The sequence below is a fragment of the Micromys minutus genome (genome assembly GCF_963924665.1).
Source record: "Micromys minutus genome assembly, chromosome: 20".
Classification (NCBI taxonomy): domain Eukaryota; kingdom Metazoa; phylum Chordata; class Mammalia; order Rodentia; family Muridae; genus Micromys; species Micromys minutus.
This window is the reverse complement of record NC_137955.1, coordinates 9,316,221-9,339,808: the sequence shown is the minus strand read 5'-3', so window position 1 is coordinate 9,339,808 and position 23,588 is coordinate 9,316,221. Positions and strand designations below refer to the sequence as shown.

The 23,588-nt window shown below is 41.7% G+C and overlaps 1 protein-coding gene across 1 annotated transcript in view; it reads left to right on the top strand.

The window, feature by feature from the left end:
* Window positions 1-23,588, top strand: part of ZSWIM6 (zinc finger SWIM-type containing 6) — a gene marked incomplete at its 3' end in the record, with an annotated part of 144,580 nt that overhangs the window by 105,931 nt on the left and 15,061 nt on the right. Inside the window, exons 5-7 of the mRNA XM_080933557.1 lie at window positions 18,320-18,499; window positions 22,506-22,682; window positions 22,960-23,106. Coding sequence (XP_080789683.1) covers window positions 18,320-18,499; window positions 22,506-22,682; window positions 22,960-23,106 — 504 coding nt within the window. The remainder of the gene's footprint in view (window positions 1-18,319; window positions 18,500-22,505; window positions 22,683-22,959; window positions 23,107-23,588) is intronic.

Below are 23,588 nucleotides of genomic sequence, written 5' to 3'. Positions count from 1 at the left end.
TGCTATCAACGTGGGGCCGCTCCCTTCATGACAGCTTAATAAAGCCGAAACTGTTAAATTAAATCTCAGATGCTTAACTCCTTAGCACCAGTGGATTCGATGGGTCCATGTCTGGCAGTGGCCAATGCAACAGGAAAGAGAAAAAGATTCCTGGCATGAAAGCCACCGTGGGATAAGAGTGTACCGGCACTGTAGCCAAGTAACTGCTTCTTGGCAAAGGACTTGGAGCCATGGGATTGTCAGCCAGGAGATGACAGGATCTTTTTCAGAGGACCAGATAGCCCCTTCCCAGGATTCGTAACTTTCTGGTTAGATGTGATTTATGAAGTTTCACACTGTTGATGCTTCAAAAGTAGTTGGAAGTAACACATTCTTTTTTTTTTTTTTTTTTTTTTAACTTTTCCTTTTCGTATAAATATGCAAAGTTGGTCTCGGTAGCCCATTTCTTCCCCCACATTCTCCAGCTCAGGCTACTTGTTCCCAGGATTTCCTGTGCCTGTGATGCTCATTCGGTCTGAGGTACTCTTTGTGACTTCTCCCTGATGCTCGTGACCTTGCTGTTACATCTCATGTGCACACGCATTTACCTTGCGCATGGATATCAGTTTTACTCTGTGTGTGATGCTCATTTTCCAAAACACAGGGCAGTATTCTGAGGATAAGCAACTTTGTATCCTCAGCAGCTATGGGGGAAAGGACTACAGTCTTAAGACAGAAAAAGAGAACCCGTGGCAATGGTGGAGAGGCCACAGGTTTGATCAGGGCTCTTTGTTTGATAATCCGTGGAAGACACACTTCTGAATTCGCAGGCTTTATTAGTGATACATGTATTTTCTGGAAAGCAGATCTTAGAATTAACTTGTGGTTTGAGAGAGCAGCCCAGTGCTGACCCCTGGCAAGCACACCCAACGTTAGCCCCAAGAGCTGCCTGTTCCCTGGGCTTAATGACCATGCAAGTCTTTAGGGTGTGAAGGGGTAGAGTGTAACCTCTCAAAGGCTTCAATGGGTCTCTTTCTGTAGATGTTTTATAAGACTATAATTTTACTTTGCATCATAAAGCTATATAGATTGTGGCTACCAGTCTATTAACACCTAATTAAAATGGATGTCATGTAGAGGAAACAGTTATGCGCAGTTTAATTACAGTTTTGTCGCAGGGAGAATTCTTAGTTTCTTCACTTGGTCAGTTTCTCTGGAGGAAGACCATGGCCTTTGCTGTGTGGTACCAGGGACCCTTCTCCCAGGAGAAGATGGGCTGCAAGGGGCAGAACAGACCCACGCTGAGCTCGTTCACGAATTCCCTGAGAACAAGGTGATGGCCCTTGGAACTCTTCACCTCTTCTCTTCTTTGTGAATAGGCAGAGTTAAATGCTTCTTTCTAATTTCCTTGGAAGAGTAAGGCAACAGCTCATGTTCCAGAGTTAGGTGTGAGACCAGAGTGGCAGTTAAATAGACCCAGGCACGTGGAGTCAGGGTAAATTTACGGTCACTAGTAGAGAACTCAACCCAATTGGAGCCGTATTTATGGAAAAATACTAAAAAATGACCTGCTTCCTAGACACAGAATGTTATCTCATTTGCATCTTAGATACAAAAAACAGCTCTTCAGCACCTACCTTGTTATTCTTGAAGTCACACATTCAGAATATATCCTCTTAATTTAGGATGCTCTTTGTTCACAGACAGAAATAAAAATCTAAACGTTCTGTACTGGGAAACATCACCTTACATCTCTGAATGCAGCAGCCTTTATAACCGCCACCCTGACTTTCTGTGGTGAATTCAGACTTTGACACATACTGAAATCAGAAGTGCTGAAAACCCAATTGAGGAGTCACTTGCTTTGCATCAAGAACTAGTGAGCATTACAAAATGGCTTGTTGTATACAGGCTTATTACTTTGTCAGGGCCATGGAGCAAACAGCAATCCCAGCATGCCCTTGCAGCAGCAGAAGGATGTCAGCACAGATGGGGAACATCCGTACAGTTGTCAGGGCAGAACTCAAGTCTGATGAACGCCCCCTCGGGACTTGATGGTCATCTATTGGTCCGTCTTCCCTTGTCACAAGAAGAGTACAGCTTTGCTACTGCGTGTGCTGCTGGTACCTCCCTTCTAGAAGTTTTCCTTCACTTGACACAAAGCAGTGTATCCAGAAGAGTAGAGGCACTGAATCCAGAGTTCTGTACTGCCAATGGTTCTAGTAAGGAAGGAGTCAAACATCAAGGGCATCAGGAGACACATAAGTTAGGTTATTATAATGAGCCAGGAATCCATTGACAATAGAAACTTACCTGTGAGCATGGTTTGTAAGGTGTTGACAGAAGGGCTTCCAGGGGAGAAGTACAAATGTTCCAGGACGAAAACGCAGTGTGGACCAGGACAAGAGTAGGCTTAATGGGAAAGGTACTTACTATCAAAATAACAGCTGTAAGGTGTCCAGTTCAGCTTTGTTCATTGGTACTTAACCTAAGAGAGGAGGAGTCGAGACAGAGAGGACCGTGGTGGTGGTGGTTGGTGGTTGGTAGTTGGTGGTGGTGGTTGGTGGTTGTGGTTGTTGGTGGTGGTGGGTGGTTGGTGGTTGTTGGTGGTGGGTGGTTGGTTGTGGTGGTGGTGGTGGTCGGTGGTTGGTGATGGTGGTGTTAATTTTCCATTTTGGTCTGCTGCTGTTGACAGCACAGTTGTCTACACTTCTCAAGTACTGCACTCAGCAGTCTCTTGCCTGCTTCATATCACTTAATCATTAAAACAGCACACTGTGCTGGAGGTCTATACATTTTAGTGTTAATTCTACAGACAAGAAAACAGAAACTGAAGAAGGTGGTGGAGTTGCCTAGACAACATTATCAGTTTATCATAAAATATCATTAGATGTCTCTGTCAAGCATTTATTTATACTCTCCACACCGTATGGAGGTGACCAAGTGGCCATGATGCTTAGCAAAGGGGCTTTGTCTGTTCGCCTATTGTCACTGCCACCGTCCTGGCTGAACTCGCTCCAGGCAGACTAGCTGCCTATCAGCAGCCATGTCTCCAGGGACTCAACTTCAAGGCCTTCTGGAAACAGACACATTGGTGACTAACAGATTTATGCTGCTTTTGAGAGCAGTCGTGATAACAGGAAGGTGATCACAAGCACAGAACAAGCTTACAAAGTTGGGATCCAGTGATGTTTTGGCAATGGTAGATGTCTTTGCCCTGGTTTATACCTGGTCCTGATGACAGTCCTAGAGTTGGAAACACTATTTGATCGCAGGGCTATGAATTCTCTTGCTGTGGGGTTCAGAGGAGGAGAGATTTGCTCCGCTTCATGGAGTAATTTGTAGTTAAGTCAGAAGTTAGAAAGGAAAGAACATGCACTTTACAGTGAGCAAGCCTATGATAAATACTTTGTGTGCAATTATCCAAACTGTCTTTCTTTGGGCTACAGTTTCTAGGGTTTAATTATCCATTTAAAATCCCATGTAGGAAAGAGAAAAACTGTAAATATGTATTAATAGGAAGTAATAGACTCTTGGGATTAAATGAGGTCATTGAAGGTCACTTGGTTTCATTACAGAACAAATTGGAAATTCTTAAAGATACTGTAGTCTAAGTTATCTGCATATAAACAAATTTATATGGTTTCAAATAATTTCACTTTTGTGGTTTTATAAGCTTCTATTCTAAATATAGACTGGCTATAAGCCAAATGCTAGTTTGACTAGAAGTTAAGATATAGTCTGCTGTAGTAAGCCATGTGTGATTACTGTGTTGGAGTATTTATACCAAAAATGGACTCTTTGTTTATGTTGTTGATCTATAACAATTCATTGACACTACACATTCTCTCTGCATTAGTTGCTAATAGAAATCTCAGAGTTGTCATTAGATGTACTCTTTCCCCCTTAAAACAATTTCTAGTAAACATTTGTCTCCTCTTCCTAAGAATTATTACTGTACTTTTCCCCAAGAAGCAGCCACCAAAGGGTAATGCAGCGAAAATGCCACTGCTGGGTTGTGGCTCTAAGACAGTGTTGTCCTGGTGTAGGGTACAGATACAGTGCTTCTCAACTTTCCTAATGCTGCAGCCTTCCCAACGTTGTAGTCACCCCAACCATGAAATGATTTTCGTTGCTATTTTGTAACTAATTTTGGTATTGTCATGAATCATAACATTAATATTTTTGGAGAGTCTTTTGCCAAAGGGGTCGTGACCCACAGGTTGAGATCGCTGGTGCTGTGTGAGAGCAAGCATGAAATAATGAAGGCTGTGGAATTTCTCCCCTTGTTGGAGCAGCATACAAAGTTTATTGAGGCCTGAGAGGCCCCATCTTAAGCCATTTGGCATTTGCAATGGCTTTGGGAAGAATCAGGCATGCCATGTGCTAAATCAAGATAAGAGGTATCAGATGGCAGGCCAGAAGCAGCAACCAGGGTGGCTCTTGGTGTGAGCCGGCACAGGGCAGGGCACATCACAGATGCCATTCTTGCATTAAGACGTGGTCTACAAGGAGGGCAATTCCAAAGGTTTGGGCCATGCTTAGCAGAGGTTCCAGCCACTGTCCATCAAGGCCCTAGAGCTAGAAGAGAGGGGGAGGGATACAAGGCAGGCGCAGCACTGTGACTTGATTTGTTAGATGCCAGCCTTCCTACGAACAGTTCTGTGGAATAAAAAGTTTTAAGATTGTAAATGTATCTATCTTCAGTCGTGATTTCTTAAAAGAGTTCTGGTCTTGAGATAGAGAATGACATAGCCAATTTCTGCATAGTTGGGTGGCAGAAAGACTACAAAATAGTTTACAACAAGTGAAATTTTGTGAGGCACTGTAGGCTTATCCAATAATTTCATAACATTTTAATGACTTTTCTTGATATTCTGAAATTCAAATTTAAGCTATACAACTGGAGTAGGAGACCACCGCTTCTCTCATTAGTGTATTGAAGTGAGCTGATACCCCTGCTGGTCTTTCTTTTGACTGGTGATAAAGCAACCAAGAAGGAAGAATGTATCTGCACATGGGTAACTCACTGGGCTTTCTCTTGCACAGGTAACCTTCAAGTGTAAAGGCCGATCTCCTTTTGACCCCGGACTGTTATGAACTGTTGATATCTTGATAAGAACATAAAAAGAAGTAGAAATCAGAATAGGTCCCTTGAAATGGCTTAGATTAGGAGCACAACTTGGATGAGCCAAGATGGCACAAATGAGCAAGTCCCGGTCTATCCCAGTTGAAATGGAAAATCATGCTGGAGTCATTGACGGCACTGCTAAGAATTCAGAAACCCCTCAGAAGCACACACTACAAGTGTGTGAAGCATACACACACATGCACGCACACATGCATACTTACATACACACATACACATACATGCATCCATCTATGCATGCATGCATACAGAGAGGGAGGGAGGAAGGAAGAGTGTGTACCTCTGGTGAACAGATCATATACAGAACATGTTCTTTCCTAGATGTATAGGCCAAATCATATAAAGGATATTTCTGACAGTATTAAACTGCCTACTATTTAATATTAATAGTCTTCTTGTCATTGGTCTTTATTAAGACATAAAACTTTATAAAGAAATGAAACATCTATTTTAAAAAATCTTTATCTCTTTTTAAATTATACCATCTTTTCCCCTTCTGTTCAAGTAACTAGAATATTGAAAGTAATACGTGTTGTTTGCTTTTTCCTTTAAAAGTGAACAATGCACCCGGCATAAATACTTGTGAGGATGAACATGAGCAAAGCTCTGCACAATGCCATCTCCCTTCTTGGAAGCCACAGGGAGCACATTTCTGATGTAAAAATTTGGAACGTTACTCATGCCTGTTGGTTCTCTGGTCTCCCACATTTTGATTGATCAAGCCTTCTCTGTTCAGGATATTCATGGGTGCCCATGTGTGTTTTCGTACACACATGTGTCCTGAAATGCAAACAGTTTAGAGCACAGAAGGGCACCAGTTCCCCCTTGCCATCCGTGCTGCAGGTAATCTATTGCATTAATCATGTAGCCTGTGGGAAATGCATGGGGAGTGATTATACTATCATACACAATGCAATCAGCATGAAGCACTTGTCAAGACCAATACATCAAAGTTTAATTCAGTAATAGGACGAATTAGAGCAAAATGAAACATTCTGCTCTCTAGGAAACCCAGCACCCACCATAAGTTCTTTTTGCACTCAATAGAAAAGTCAGTGCATTCCCAGATTGTTTTTATGAGTGAATTTGTGTTCCAGTTGGACAGACCCCCCCCCCCCCGCCCTCAGTATCTCACACAGGTATAGTGCTAACGTGTTGACTTGACCAGCAATACTCTCAGAGTATTGGTAACTCTGATCACTTCTTAGTCCAGCTTTTGATGGATTTCTGTCCTAATTGGCTCTCAGTGCCCAGCAAAGGGAAGAGGATTTTACCAGTGGCTCAGAGGTGCACATCAGCAAAAATATGGGTCAGTACTTTGCCAGAGGAGTAGCAGGCTGATTCACAAGAACCTACTTGTGTGTCGTGTAGTACTGTGTAGGAGAGTGGTTGCTGAAGTGTGTATTGGGGAGCTCACAGCCTTACCATCTAGTCAGGACACAGAAGAAATAAATGAGAAATTAAAAACCACCCAAGACAGCCGCAGAAGTGTCATATAACATAAAACATGCTGCAGAAACAATTTGAGGGTCGACCCTGTAACCTCTACATTAAAATGACGTAAGCCACTGTTGTAGGAACTTTCCAACTGACTCCTTTCAGAAAGATTTACATGGAGTAGTCATGACCATTGAATGAACCATGGACCTGCTTATAAAGATGGCTCAGTCATAGCCGGAAAATGTTTTTGCAGGTTCCCAAGTGCACATGCCTTCTCTCCGATTGGCTGTGTTTGCTGTCTGTCTCGGGGTCATCTGCCTGCCACTGTGCCTTTCCCTCTTCATCTCTCTGCTGTTTTTGTCTTTCCTTTTCTCCATCCCTACCTTGAAAAGGAGAAGGATGTTCAGGGTGTGGGAAGCGGTTTCTGTGATCTCCCAGAGAGTGGAGCTCCTAATGAAGGCAAACGCACAGTCCCGACAGATCAAACGCAACAGGGAAGCTTGTGTATCAGATAGTGAGCACAACCCAGGATGTCAGTTAACTCCTGTTAACTTTTCCTTCTTGACAATTAACAACTACAACAACAAAAAACTTTACTTAAAATATGTTCTGGGAGCCTGGCCACACCAAAACTAAGCACATGGTGTTTATCAGAAAGTTTGGCCGTGCAGAAGGCAGGCAGTCTTAAACATTGTCTCACTCTATCCCTTGGGTCTGATGTGGAAACTTTCCAGAGATGTTTTCATAAATGAAAAGCTAGTGTATCAGATTTAAAGAAGAATGTTTTGCCAGTTAGACTTATTTTCCAAACAGGGAGTGACTGATGTATTAAAACTTCACTCTGCTGATAATAGCAGTGTCATAATTAGGGTCACGGTTTTCATGTGGTCTGACCCAAGAAGTTCTGTGACTGTAGATTTGCTAGCACAACTAATTATGCCAGTGATCTATTTGTGACTGCAATTAGGTATTTCATGGCCTCTAAATAAATATGATTAGATAATTGGGCCATGCGTGAAATTTATACTGTTATAATAGCCTCTGAGAACAAAAGGAAACACTGGATTATTTCATAATTATCGAACCCTTGGAAGTACTAAAAGGGATTCTTTTCTTTGCCTGCTACTTTCTGGTAAGGCTTTACACGGCACTGGGATGTGGACACCGAACATTCCATCCAGCAGCACACGTGTTTGTGGGTCTGGAACAGGGAGAATGAACCAGCAGTTAGCACTCTCGCTGAGAGATTGGGATGGCACTTGGCTTGCTCCTCCTCCCTGCACCGGCCTGGCCCTTTTCCCAGTTGTCCCCATCTCTGCTTTCCGGTGCTTTGCACACTACTTAATCATCCTAGAAATTGGGGAAAAGAGCAACATTTATAAATGATTCCAAACAAGATGAACAGCTTTATTTTAATTAATCTACGTCCTTTCCCCTCTAAAAAAAACACCCCACAAAAATCTATGACCTTTAATCACTGAATTGATTTGATATTAACAACAGTAAACAGGAAAAAAAGGGAAATACTGCGAGAGTCTGCAGCTGATTCGTTTGCTCACAATTCATGATGCCATATCCAGCAATATACTCCACCGGGCAGAAAGGGCCCTCAGTTACGTGAGTCACCCCAGAAATGCTGACATAGACTTAACTCTAACAGAGCTGACTGTAGTGTTTCCAGACAAAGCTGATTTCATCTGACTTGAATAATGAGATGTGAATCCTATGTTTAGCTTTTGCCCATCTACTGTTTTAATCTGAAATTAACGTTCTATGCCTGTCTGTTCTGAAAACTGCAGTTCCATGTTGCTTAAGTGGGCTTTTATTTAGATAGACCTGTGATTCTTGTTGGATGTTCTTTCCTTTCTATGATTCGGTGTATAAGAACACAGGTGGAGGTGGGTAGAGTGAAGGCTTATGGGTTGAAAGCACTGGCTGCTCTTACAGAAAACCCACTCTTGGTCCCTAGCACTCACACCGTGGGTCAAAGGACCTGGTGCCCTCTTCTGATCTACACACGGACCAGGCACACACACACACAGCAAACAGACATACATGCAAGCAAACATTCATACAATAAAAATAAAGATACACTTTAAAAAAGAGTTAAATAAAGCACAGTTACTAGCTGTAAGGATTTCAGAATAATTATGTTAGCTATAAAATATTTATGCTTCTAAAATACAAAGGATGAAATGATTCCGTCAAAAGACTAAAATCATTAGTCTTGGAATTTGCATAAATCCAAACTAGAAGGAAAAAAAAAAAAAAAAAAACTCTTTGTGTTACATGGCCAGACTAAAACGTGAATTGCTGTGGTATTTAAAGACACTGTTTTGTGATGGACGGGATTCTTACTCCTTCCCTTAGTAACATCATCCCTCCACTTTGGTTTCTTTTCTACAAAGTGGTGCTTTTTGTTTGTTTTTTGGTAGAGTAATGCACTAATTATGTAAATATTTAAAACAGGGTTAATGTGTTATTTAAAGCAAGGTTAATGTGAGGTAAAGATTCAGTAAAATGACAGCAGTTATTGTCAGGTAAAGAAACATGGGCTCCATTCACGTTTAAATGCTCATTGAATTAGACAGAGTAATCCTTGTACCCTAAAGATAGACATTTAAGAACGTTAAATGTGGAATCTAATTAGAAACCCAACATGTGTAACTTGATATTGTTAGGATTCTCCTTGAAGGGATAAAAATTTGCATACAAAGCAGCATGTAATAGTAATGCAGTGTGTTTGGATACCTCCTATTTTGCTAAGTTTTTATAATGGCTTCTTGTTCGGCTCGTTTGGCTTACAGCTCTTTCATCTGTTGAGTGATTTATTTGAATTTGATTATTTGAGCTAATGATAAACATCTCATAGGGTCAGATACCTCCTAGAAGGGCATAGAAGCATCCCTGGTTGAGAGTCATTGTTGTGAGTGCTGTGTTGCATTTTAGAAAGAAAAAAATACAGCAGCAAATAAAGCTAATGCCCTGTACCATGATGCACACACCAAGTCATGTGATTGACAGGTTGTCTGTGTTGATCACTTCTTTAAAGGATCTGAGTAAAGTTACACCGTTTTACTAGTGATGTGTATTTGATGAGTTCTTGACCCGAGTTTTCCTGGTACAATCGCAACACACCTATGGTAGCAGTTGAGCCTGATAGGTTGATGGGCCCTTTATATGTCCAGGAAGAAGTCATTGTTCAATCCTTGTCAATGGGTGGCACCAGATAGATGGGGGCCATTCATTTTTCTACCCAAATGCAGAGTTATCTGCTATCCTAAAAGGGAGTCAAAACTTCCTGTAAAATGGTATCTCTTGATTTAAGTAAGGTACAGACTGAAAAAAAAAAATCAGTTTTCCAGAGTCTGTGGTAACTTAGAACAGGGCACACCCTGATCTCACGAATAGTGGAGAATAAAGTCTTACAAATTTAATATAAGAGTTTGTTAACCTGACTAGGTAATTTTTTATTTCAGGCAAAATTATAGCCAGTAGTTAAAAATAAAATCACTAAAATTGCTATATTTAAAAACAAATACTCATCTATGGCAAATAAATGGCCAATAGCTTACTTTTCCACTTCATAATTTAGCGGGTTTTTAAGTGCTTAGCAATTGTGATAGACTAAAGTTGCCACCGGCTGTTTGTTTTTCTCTTTGCAGTGTGACATCAGTGTTTCTTCTCCTGAGTCTGGGGAATGTTATCAGTTGGGACAGGTTGTGGGTGACAACTTTAATAAGAGAACAGCAGCATCTATTTGTGGCATTTCTGTGTGAAGTGTGGCTGTCTGAGGCTCTGCAAAGTCTACAGTTGGCAGAATTAAGTAGAAGTCATTGTCCTTTGTTTCAGTTAGGGGACTGGGTGGGTCCCTTCAGAGTTGTTTGGCTGAGGTCGTTCATATTTTGTCTTTTAAGACCAACCAGTGCTTTTTGGTGAAAAAAAGTTTTGGTTGTTGAAAATGTAAACAGTGAGGTTATTTGAGGTGGGGTAGAAATGGTATTGATAATCCATATGTCTAAATGTTTCCTAGAAAGAGCTGGTGGTTACAATTAATTTTTGTTACCCACTTAATTAATAGTTAATTAAACAGTCCTGGGTTCACTAGTATTCTGTTATTGGCAGAATACAGAAGTAATCAAAGACTTTCCAAACAGTCGGTGTTCTATTCTGCACCTTTCTCTAACTGGGTGTAGTCAGATACTGAATGTGGGTAGGCCTAAGATTGCTAAGTTGACAGACTATTTTTTTTAGGTGCAAAGTTTTTGTGCTTTTCTGTGGGTGAAGGACTCAGCCTCCCTAGTTTGGGGTTATTCCCTTTGATGTTCACAGAGTGAAGACTAGGCAGGCAGTAGACAGGAGGAATGGATGTGTGCCGGGTGGTTGTACTCGTGACTTTTCTGTATAGTTAGGATGAGCACCATGACCACAGTAACCTAGAAGAGTTTTCTTTTGGCTTTAATACCACCTCAGAGGAATAACCTGCAGGCCTGCTGGCTGGTGCCAAGAGCTTGAACATACATCTGCCAACCCAGCACAAATATATAATCTACATATTGAGGCTATATAACTGAAAGCCGTAATGCACTTCCTGAATCCTCCCAAACAGCACCAACAACTGGGAACCATTTACCAAATGTCTGAGCCTGTCAGGTGTGGTGGTGCACACCTTTAATTCCAGCACAAGAGGCAGAGGCAAGTGGATCTTTGAATTTGAGGCCAGCCTGGTCTATAGAGAGAGTTCCAGGACAGCTTGGGCTACACAAAAAACTCTGTCTTAAACAAACAAACAAAAACCCACAAAAACTAATGTGGTGTAAGTATGCCTGATGTAGGGAGGGGCACTACTAGGAGGTGTGGCCTTGTTGGAGTAGGTGTGGGCTTGGGTTTTAAGACCCTTGTCCTAGCTGCCTTTGGAACAAGAAGTGGAATTCTCAGCTTATCCAGCCCCTTGCCTGCCTGGACACTGCCGTGTTCCCACCTTAATGATAATGGGCTGAACCTGTAAGCCAGCCCCAATTAAATTGCCTTGGTCACGATACCTGTTCACAGCAGTAAAACCCTAACTAAGACAACAAACAGAAGACGACTTCAGATTCAAATGCCTGATTCTTTGGGGTGCATATCTCACTTGAATCACCGCACTCCACCCCCTGGTCACCATAGATTCCTGGCCATATCCTAATACAAAAAAAAAAAAAAAAAAAAAACGCATGTAGTCCAATTTAAATCAACCCATAGTCTGTCACATCAGCACAGCTTAAATGTCTAGAGTCTCTTCTGAGACGCAAGGTAATCTGAGATATAACTTCTACACCAAACCCTGTAACTCTGTGTTCAGTGTCTGGGTTTTTAATTTCAAAGGACTTCAGTGGCTCTGCCCCTCAAGCTTTGCTGCCTGCAGCATATGTTTCTTGGGCTGGTTCTACCTCATGTATGAAGCTCTACTTAGCAGAGATCTCACAACTCACATCTCCAATATCTTGGGTCTCCACTGCAATCCAGGCTTTACTTGAACAGCTTCACTTAATGGCCTCCCCTGGCCTCTTACCTTCTTAGGACCTTCATCCAGGGACTCCCCTACCACATGAAAGGACAGATTGGCTTGTGGTTCCAGAGGGACAGGAGTCCATAGAACAGCAAATGGCAGGCATGGTGGTGGAACAGGATGCTAAAAGCTCACTCCTTCAAACCCGAGCACAGAGCAGAGAACGTGAACCGGAAGTTGGACAAGGCTATCTAATCTCAAAGCCCGTCCCTAGTGAACATTAGGTTATACTACCTAAACCTCCCAAACAGTTAAGCCAGCTGGGACTCGGGTTCAGATGCCTGAGCCTGTAGGGTGCATTTTTAATTCAGATCACTACAGTGGTATAAAACGCTAGAACTGAGTGTGGTGTGGAAAAGTCTGGTGATACTGGCATTGTTTACTTTGATTAACTGAACCTGTGGAACCAATGTAAACATATCATATGGAATTGTAACCCATAAAAAGTATGCTTTCTATCACAAAAAGCATACGTTGTTTACTGTGTGTTCTGCAGGGCCACTGCAGGACTCTGGAAATGCTGACTTTTAACCGAATCTCACCACTTTCCCCTAAATCCTTGAAAGAGTTAGCTTTTCACAGAAACCATAGGGTGGGATAATCGTGAAAGAACTGTACTCCCATAGCTGCAGATACTCCAGGCACACTGGAGGGAAAGGAGATAAATGCTCAGTAAGACCCTGAATTAATAAAATTTGGAGAATGACTTGTTCAATTTGGTTAATTTGGTTATTAAAGCTAATTACAACCTTGGTAGTGATGACTATTAAGATAAAAGGCCATATCTCTTGTGGCACTAAACTTGGTTCTAGCATTAAGAACACCCATTCAGGATGAAACCTCTCTTCAAAGAGTTGAGCAATAAAAGAATGTTTCAAGCAAATGAATAGACTTAGATTTTTGAAAAAAAAGAATATTTTCCTTCTGTAAAATGGAAATTTTCTAGATAGGGAAATTCAAGCATGAAAATCCAAAACAAGTTTTTTGTTTGTTTTGTTTTGAATTTCTTCCTCTGGTCATAGAAATCCTTGTTGAAATGAACCAAGAATACTTAGGACCTTGTGTTAAGGGCCCCCAGGCTCTCTGGGTTTGATCCTTCTCATGGTTACAGTTTGAATATTTGTAGCCATCCCAGCTTCACATGTTGACAGCTTAACACTTAGGTACTAAGAAGCTGAGCCTTTGGAGGTAAAACCCTGGCCAAGATGTGCCAGTGTGCCTTGTGAGGATGCCTCGGGAAGGTACTGCCTGTCAGGAAGGGTCAGTCCTTCAGGAAGGTCCAGTCACTAGATGATGAAGTTGCTGAAACCTTGCTCTTGCTCTTTGGCCTCTCATTTTCCTCACTATGAAATGTAGCAACTAAGCTGATTTAAGACATTCAACATGGAAATAGCAATAATTTTGGAGAAAATTAATATAATGAGTTAATGAGATTTGCTTGCAGGGTTTTAAATAATGTACCTTGTAGCATATAGTGGGCATCCAAGTAAGTGGCAACTTGCTTGGTTTTCCTTCAGTGGTAGGGACCAGATTCAGAGCCTTGTGTCACAAATGTTAACCATTCTATACTGTGAACACTACAGAAGCATCATTAAACTAAGGTTTTCACTGACCAGAGGACATTTGCATCCGGGTACCCTTGACTACTTTGTGCTTTGTATGGCACTACCACAGTCTTCTGACCCATTCTCTACTCGAAGGGCCTTCAGATTGGCCGTTGTTGTTGCTGTTTCTCTCAGCCAAACAGCCACAAACATGCTTTTCCAAGTGTGCTTTTAGTTCTGCTGGGCAGATGTGTAGGAACAAGTCCTGGATCCTATTGTAAAGTGTCTTGCAGGTGGCACCCACTGCGTTCTGTCCCTCAGCAGTTCACGAGGGTCCCAGTGGTTCTGCCTCTCTGCCTTCTTGCCTGCAGTCGACACTGCCTTGTCTCAAGTGATTGTAACGTACACTTTCCCAGTACTTAGGAATGCTGAGCATGTTTGTTTGTTTCTGCAGAATGGCCACTCTTTATTTTCTCTTTAAAGAAACACCTTTCTACGGTTCTTTTACACTCTTTCAAAAACACTTGACAGAATATTGGTGTGGGAATTCCTGTTCACCAGTGGATTCCCTCTCCATCAGCACACTCCCCACACCAGTGGGGTCTTTGTTCAATGACTGAATTTAACGCTGACAGTTTTTACTCACCGCTCGTGGTTTTTTCAGGAAAGTTGACACTAAGTGCTGTGCAGTTCCCGGGTTCAAATGACTGCGTGGTGGTGGTGGTGGTGTACGCCAGCCTCTGAAGTCTCCTACTCTTGAGTAGTTTGACCATCTGAAATGTTTTCTGTCCTCTTCCCATGTTGTTGGCTTTCTTTCCCTCAGTTCCCAGAGTAACCACGGATACCCCTCCCCATCTCCGTTAGCTTGCTGTTCCAGACGCGCCCTGGCTCAAGGCTGTCTGTCCTATGGGGCCTTTCGGATTGGTTTCCTTTACCAGTGATTTCTTACTCTCCTATATGTGGCCACTTGTAGTTTGTACAGTTTTCTTTATGGCTGTTGAGAAGACTGTATGTACTTCGATTGTTGCTCATTGTCACAGCTGTGACTTAAGGTTTCCTTCCCCCAGTGTGACTTCTTGTCACTCTCTCATTTTTTGTAGAGCAAAGTTTTTCATTTGGTCAAAGTCCTTTCATCAGTTTTTCTTCCATGGACCACGCCTTTGGTACTCTGGCTAATACTTCTTACCTAACTCAAGATATTTTACCAGAAACTTTGTGGCCTTAAGCTTGATACGTAGGTGTACGGTTTCCTTTATTTTCCTTGGTTGATAGTGTTGGGGTAGTTGCTAATCTTCTGTCACTGAGAGAGGATAAGCTGAAATGTTTCTGATGGTTCTTAGAGTTCTGATTATTTTTGCTGGGATGTTTAAAGCCTTAAGTACAGCTTAGGATTCTCTCTAGGAAGAACATATATAATATCTGACTTCATACCTGTCCTCACGTCTACAGTAAAGTCCCTCCACCTATATTTTGACACAGTCCTTTTACATTTATGTCATATATTATGGACACCATTGCATTGGTTCTTAGCCTTTAATCTGCCTTGATTGTTGTCTTAATTGGTAGAGCTAAGAATCGAACCCATGACCTTGCATGTAAGTCAGTCAGAGTTTTGTCGATAGTTCTAGACCATGTGTATCTCATGAAGCCATTGATACGGTTGAATATATCAGTGGTTGTCTTAGTTCCTTTGTTTCTCTTTTCTCTGTGCTGATTGTTTTATCTATTTATTTTTATAATCTTCATCTTAATTCAATTTTTACTGAGTTTGACTTTGGTTCTTTTTACTTGTATTTTTATTTTATGCATGTACAGATCCATAAGACAGTATTTTGGAACTTTCCAAAAAGCAAAAATGACAAAAATAGTTTGTTTCCTCAGACATCATTTCTGTCATTTATTCTTAGACAGTCGGCTTTCTTTTTGATGTTATATCTCTTTAATCAAGTTTTTGAAGAATTTCTTTTTTCCTCTGGTTATACAGAAATCCTTGTTGAAATGAACCAAGAATACTTAGGACCTTGTGTTAAGCTCCCAGGCTCTCTGGATTTGATCCAAATAGATCTAAAATAGATTGTTTAGCAACGAATGCTGTGGTTTTCTTGTTCTGAGAATATATCTGGGCCTCCCTGTTTGCTGGTGATAGGTATTGTTGCTGCCTATAGAATTTGGCATTGGCTTTCCAGTTCCTTTTAACACTCAACAGATGCCATTCATTGTGTCCTGTCCTGTGTGGTTTCTAGTGAGAAATGAGTAGTTATTTGGACCATTATTTAATTTTTCATTATCAGTGATTTTCATTTTTTGGTTGTTGGTTTGGTGTGGCTTTGGGTTTTTTGTTTGTTTGGGGTTTGTTTATTTTTTATTTTGCTCTTCAGCATTTTGAGTGTGCTGTGGTTGGTCACAGTTTCTCTGAGTTGACCCTTTAGTGATGCTGACTTAAGCTGCTAGATCGGTAAGTTAATATCATTCTGCATCTGAGCAGGTTTTAGTAAATACTCTTCCAAGGCTATTCGCCTCCCATCTTCTTGTCCCCAGTGACACAGATGTTAGCCGACCTTCACCATTTGCTCGTCTGTTGAAGGGTCTGTTGAGTGCCATGTTGTTGGTCTTCTGTTTGGCCCGTGAGTGAGCTTCTCCCCTAAGTTCACTCTTCTCCCATGTTGTCGCTCTTCAGTGTTTGGTCCCATTTGATAAATTTAGTTCACACTGTATTTACTTATAGAATTTCTGTTTAGTTCTTTTTCATGATTTACATTTCATTACTGAGGATGATATTACAGGTTTTTTTTTAATTGCTTTTATTTTACCTTCATCCTGCAGAACACAGTTACTGTTACTATCAAATCTCTAATTCTGACATCTTGCTCATCCTACTTGACGTCTGTTGGGGTTTCTCTTGAGAGCTGACACATTTTCCTGTTTCTTTGTAGACATTTTAAATATTGTAAATGTCAGGATTCGATTAAAACTCCCTAGAGAATGAAAAACTGAAAACAACCAACCAAGGTGATCAGACTGTAACTTGTCACAACACTTGTGGCTGAGGGCTCCAATGTTAGCGGTCTGAGCCTCAGCCGTTGTGCCTAGCTTCTGTCCCATGTGCATGCTGTGACGAGGACTTGGACAGCCCCTCTCACCATCCCTGAGCTGGTTTTCTCCTTTTCCAGTACTTGCTGGGGGAAACCAAGTTTCAGGTTTTCCATGTATTTGCCCCCATAGAGAGTGCTGTGAATGAAGCTGTTAACCTGACCTCAAATCCAGGGGGAGAGAAGTGTTTGAGGGGGATGGAGAAGAGCGGTCCTGTGTGTCACTTGCCGTCTTAGGTCCTCTCCTGGACCAGCTCACTTCTAATTTCTCAGTCCTTGGGTTTCTGCTTTCCATTTGTCCAGAGGTTGTCGTTGTAGTCACTGGGAGGAAGAGACAGCGGCGAGCTTACACCATCCTGGCTGACCATGTTTTGTTTATAACTGGCAACTTGAAAATTTTTAAATGTAGATTATAAATAACTGTGGCTTAGACAAGCTGAAGCTGTATTTTTTAACTTTGTATGTTTTATTTTTGCAGTTTTAAGTTTTTAAGCTATTTTACATTGACGGTACCAGGTTCGGTAAATATGAAAGGCAGTTGCACATTGCTTATGGGCAAAGCAAACAGTGTCTGTCTTGTTCCTTTCTACCTTTCTTACCCATCTGACAGAGATTAAACAAAACAGTCATCCAAGCATGTCTTCCTAGAGAAAACATTGTATCACCTTATTTAGAAATTAGTATTTTAAAATGTGTGAAATGTTTGTGTTAACTATACAGAAAGCATGATAAATTCACCATTTTATTTAAATTATGAGGCATTTTTTCCCTTGAATTCATGTATACTTTTTTTCTGAAAAAAAAAAAAATGGTGAAAGTTAGGTTAGTATGTCTCTCAGCATTTAGTGGTTAAATGAAGATTGGTACCTGGGAGGTGGCTTAGGAAAGTGTCCTAATGGAGCTTCCTTTTATTCTGATTTGTTTTGGTGTCTCTGAGACAGTGTTTCACTGGTCTGGAACTCACTGTGTATCACAAGCACCCTCAAGACTTGTGAATCTCCTGCCTTAGCTTCCCAAGTGACAGCTGTGTGTCATCTTGCCTGCCTTTGAGTTTTATCTGTAAATGATGTCTTTTACTGACTTCTAAACGTAAACTATTACTCCATTTATATTTGTGTGTGCATGTATGAGAACGTGTGTATACACATGCACATAATTATGGATACTAATAAACATAATGCTTGAAATTCTTGTAAGGGGGCTAGGAAATTGTGTCCATAGTATAACCTTATTCTTTTATTATATAAAATAAAATACATTTTATTTGGGAGAAGAATGATGTGGAATAGTATATGCAGTACCTGTGTGCACACTCTGTGTTTAAATTGAACCTTGTGGTTGTTGATGTTTCTGGCTCTAATGTGAAGTATAATGGAAGTAAGAAGGTAATGAAAGAACTTGTGTGCAATGGCTCGTTGGCCTTCAGGTTAAACTTAGACTCTGGGATGTCTTCTGTCAGGGGACCCGCCAGGCTCGTTTCCATCTTGAAGTGATTCATATTTTTCTCTAGCTGTTAGTTGTGAACATTTTTATAATTTTCGAAATGTATATCTTTGTCTCTTCAAACTAGGTGCTCTGTGGATGTGTATCGTTTTAAATCCCCACTGTAAGTTGGAGCAAAAGGCCAGTTGGCTGAAACAGCTAAAGAAATGGAATAGTGTTGATGTGTGTCCGTGGGAAGATGGAAATCACGGCAGTGAATTACCCAACCTAAGCAATGCTCTGCCTCAGGGTGCAAATGCCAACCCAGGTGAGTCCACAGTGGCGTCCTGCCCCTTCTCACCCTGCACATGTTTGCACTGGTAACAGATAATGAATGTGGGGACTTACTTCATTCCAAGATAATCCATGTTTCTTTTGAACGAGTGAGTGTGTGTTGATTGTAACTGGGAACATTGTATGCTTTTTAAAATAGTTACACAATACAGATGGATGTGGTAATCTTATACATTAGTGTGGATTAAATCGATCCACTAATGGTTTAGTTTGGATTTTACTTTTTAGTTAAAAATATAGAATAGGGAAGTGTTGGGTTACTGTGTAAAAACAGTGTTGAGAAACTTGAGGAACGTGTTTGCTGACTTGTTTGGTCAGTTCACATGTGGACTAGTGTGTACTTAACTGCTTTAGAATATGGCATGGGCATGTGAACCAAGGGCCTGGTGTTACTGTTGGCACTTGCACCAGGGAACTTTATTGTGAAAAGATTGTGGAGTTATTTGGTCTTACCCAGAGGCAGACAGTGTCCCCAGTCTGAGATAGTCAAGAAATGTTCCCATATGTTTCCAGAATAATCCATCATTTATCCTATAGTTTCTGTTTCTCTTCTGTCCTTTAAAAGCAAATTATTCCTTGGCTTTACTTTCATCTGTGAGAAGCTGCTGAATTTTTTTTTCCCTTTGGTCTTTTTCAAAATCACATTTTTAACTCAAGTCTTGGGCAAATCTACTGTTAGTCAGTAATTTGTACCAATGGTCTAGAGTTTTGTGCTTGGTGGGGGGATTTGAAAGTGATTTAAATCACATGATAGAAGCAGTGTTGGAATTAACATTGGAAAGATCCCGAATCATGCATTCTTTGCTGGTCAGCAGAGAAGTTGCTATTCCTGAAGAGAATGCTGTGCAGGGTGCAGAGGTCAAATGTGATGTTAGCAAAGAGTGTCGGTCTTTACAGTGGACGTCCACAGGGAAGCCAATCAAAGAGGGGCTTCGGGCCTAGGTGATCGTCACGCTGTTTTCACTGAAAGATAACGCCTTGGGATTTCAGTATCTGAACTCCATCCTGCCTATATCATGTTCATGATGATCTTACTTAATAATTAAACGTACCCCTCAGATCTCCATGTTTTTCCAAGTTGTCAGGTTTAATTGGTCAACGTTTATTCTTTCATTGCCAGGGCAAGGTTCTTTGATGTCTACCTAGGCAATATCTTTAATCTTCTGTTTTTATAATTTGAGGTTCTCTGAGTTTTGGTTGCTGTTATTTTGGGGGGACTTGTGAAAATTCTGCAGACATTAGAACCCAGGTGGCAGCTAGAGAGATGCTCAGTGGTTAAGAGCTGAGCTCTTTCAGAGGACTCGCCCTTGTGCCAGGCACTCACGTGGTAGCCTGCAGCCCTCTGTTACTCTGGTTCTGTTCAGTCTAACGCCCTCTTCTGGCATCTGTCGGTACCAGACATGTGCACACCAACGTAATTTAAGAAGAAGAAACTAGCTTTCAGGACAACACAGTTCTTTTCACTTACAGTTTGACTTTGGCAGGGTAAAGCCAGGTCTGAATTTATTCTAAATAAATGCAGTGCCTGTAGCTTTTGTGCCTAAAGGTATCTGCTTTTTAGCAGACACTTGGAGTCTTTTCTGAGGGGTTGTGAGAAGAGCCATTGCTTCCAAGGGTTAGTTGCCATTCTTGCAGAGGGTGTGGTTGCTCATACCTAGAATCACCACCTCAGTGTTCTCTCTAGAGGAGAGTCTGGGCACTGAAGGCTCAACCCAGTAGTCAAGGATTCACACTGAGCTCACTGCGAATGTGGGAGAAATGTATGTGTTAGAGCACACATAGGCCTTCTGACGCCCACCATGGCTAGAGTGCTCAGTTAGGCTTAGCGAACAGCATCTGGATCCTACTCTTTTGGGAGGATGTTTAAAGATCAGAGAGTGAAAGCCAGTTTTTCCTTCCTTCCTTCCTTTCTCCTTCTCTCTTTCTTTCTTTTGGTGTTTTTAAAAAATAAGAAATTTTCACCTTTTACTTTCCCAATTTTCCCCAATTATACACTCCTTATTTTTTTAAATGCCTGTGAGTTTGTGCATATGGATTTTCATGCTCATTAGGGTCATTTAAATACAATTTTTTGAGAGTTTAGCCCTTTTGTGACTATCAGTTCTTTTGGTATCTTGGAGCAAAGCAATGTTGAAAGCTGTGTGTTCTCTACTTCTCTCTGTGCCACAGCAAAGCAGGGCCGATTCAGTTTCTTCTCTAAGGAAGGCACACTACGTGCTTGGATTGTATCCTAGACAGAGAACCACATCAGTACTGGGAACACACAGCTCACTCGTGGAGCTTGTATAATAAATAGCAAGTCACTCTTAAGTTGTAAGTTTTACCTTTGCAGCTTGAAGTAAAGAAAAGAAATACTAAGACCACGCTTCAAAATACCTAGGAAAAGTCCTTAAAATTCTCTTTTGAAAAATGCATTTGGGGTATTTAATAATAAGAGGTCATTAAAGTCCCCCCCCCCCCCGCGCCCTGGGAATAGCACGTTTATTCTGCTTGACAAAAGGCAGTTAAAGTTGGGGCTGTCCTTCCAACTTTGCAGAATGGTCGTTCATCTGCTTCTAGCAAGGATCCTAGTCAGGAGTCACAGCAGGCAGTCACCTGCACCTCCTAATCTGTCACCTCTGTACTTCCATATGCCATATGCCTCTAGATACAGGTAACTAAGTTGAGACCACTCTGAAGTAGTCCCACAGCCATTGCAAATGACTGCATTGGCCAAACTTAGTAAGGGATGTGTTTGACTCTTGGCAGTCCTTGTCTGTGACACTGTGACAAGTCATCATGTTTCTGTTGCTGCTTAGTTCCCTCAGCAGGACAGAGCCAGGGAGATGAGTCCACCAGGCTGCGCTTCTCAGAACAGTTGTGTCAGTGTTTGTGGTGGGCCTCTGTCTGCTCAGAGGGCCAGACACGAGAAGATAAAACCTTGCCATAAAGGAAGCTCCTCATTTTGCATCTTATTTAGTTGAGTCTCAGAGAGCAATGAAGCAGGGTATCCTTGAACACAATTCAGTACATGTAAATGAAATTGTTTATTGGCCCCCACGGTTCAGGGGAGGCTTGTGCCATAGTTGAAGGTAAGTTTAGAGTTCGGGCCCAAAGGGCGGGAGTTCCTGTAGTCTCCTTAGGAATTGAATAATCCAGGGAGCTGAGGTGAGAAAACCCTTTATTCCCCAAACATTTCTTTTCTTTGTCAGGTCCTGAACCTTGAACCCCCTTCGGACTGTATGCTTCCACTCTCTTGTGGTGCCCCGGCACACGCTATGCTGGGGACATCACACCAGTCATGGAACCTGCCCAGGAGTCAGGACACAGCCTGTAGGGGCAAGGTAAGTGCGCTGGTTTGTTTTGTAGCTATGTTGTGTGGCTTTGTGAAATGTTAAACATATGCATTTATGCCCTTTGGGATATAACGTTGCATTTAATCATTATATCCCAAGAAGCATAATAGTTTTAATTGTGCAAAACCGCACAATATAGTTAAAAAATACAACCAAAAGCACAACCTTTACGCATATTTTTAAGGCTGGCTGCATCATCCTGAAAGGTTCCATGGCTGGTGTAGCATCTCTTGCATAGTGTTTGTGAGAGCTGTTGGTCCCATCGGGGGCAGCCCAACACAGCACCTCAGAAGTAGGGAGCAGTGAGTTTTCATGTGATTTTTTTTTTTAAGACAAGTGCCTCTTTTGAGTCTGTTTGGCATGGAGACTAGACGTGACAGGTTTTTTTTGCAGGATGCCTTTAACGGTAGCTTTAATGGCTGCAGAATGCTTGTGTTTGATAAAACAAGTAAATGTCTGGAAACTCTTTAGGCTGACTGCCTTCTAGCACTTAGGATGCGAGACTGTTCATTCACCCTCCACCCTCTGCTTAGCGGTGCAGGACTGTGTGGGTGTGTTCATGAACATCTGGCTGCAGAATGTATGGCTGATTTATTCACACGTGGATAATAGCTGACACGGCTTTCTGAATTGTGGAAAATACAGATTCATCGAACAGGCCTCATCGGACAGTGTTCACAAGAGCCATCGAGGCATGTGATCTTCACTGGCAGGATAGCCACTTGCAGCACATTATCAGCAGTGACCTGTACACCAACTACTGTTACCATGACGACACTGAAAACTCCCTCTTTGACTCCCGGGGGTGGCCCCTCTGGCATGGTAAGTGGCCAAACCGGAAAGACATTTCCATGACTTGCCCCTTTGTTTAGTTTCTATAGCATTATTAGAGTGGGAGGTAGAGAGCTGAGGTATTCAATGGCCGATGGATGAATGCTTGGCACAGGGAGCTGAAATTTCCATTCAGATCCAAATCCAGAAATGGTTTCCTATATCTTCTTCTGTGGCACTTGGGGAGAAGCATCTCACTGTGGTAGCCTGCTTTTATGGATGAGCTGACAGCAGATACTTTACCTCCTTTTGGGGTTTCTGTTTGTAGAACACGTTCCTACGGCCTGTGCAAGGGTGGATGCCCTGCGTTCTCACGGGTACCCCAGAGAAGCACTGAGACTAGCAATAGCCATTGTGAACACGTTACGACGACAGCAGCAGAAACAGCTGGAAATGTTCCGGACTCAAAAAAAAGGTGATTATGGAGAGATTGTCTATTGGAATGGGATTCTTGGTGAGGATGGAACTTGGTTTCTGCTGGAAGAGGTGGGGCTTTGAAAGTACAGCCATAGAAATGGCTTCATTCACCACTCCTAAAAATGTTTGCAAATACACTCATGTGGTATGCAGCCATACGTATCAGACAACCTCAAGGTAAACACAAAGAAAAAAATTAATTTATAACATATCTGTAAAAATAAAATCCAAGTGGCTTTGGTTAAATGTTGAAAGTTTAAAAAAACATTCCTACTTAATTTTTGAAGGAGATTCTGTTTTTTGAATAGCCGATGGTCTGTCTGAATCATCTAAAATGGAAGCTAGATGCCTTCTCAGTGTTAAGTTCAAAAACTAAGAACTCTACAGTGGCTGCCCATCCTTGAATCCCAGCAGCACATCTCAAGAGGGCACCCTTAGCCGATGACTCCGTTTCTCCTGCTGGTCTCAACAGAGGGGGCT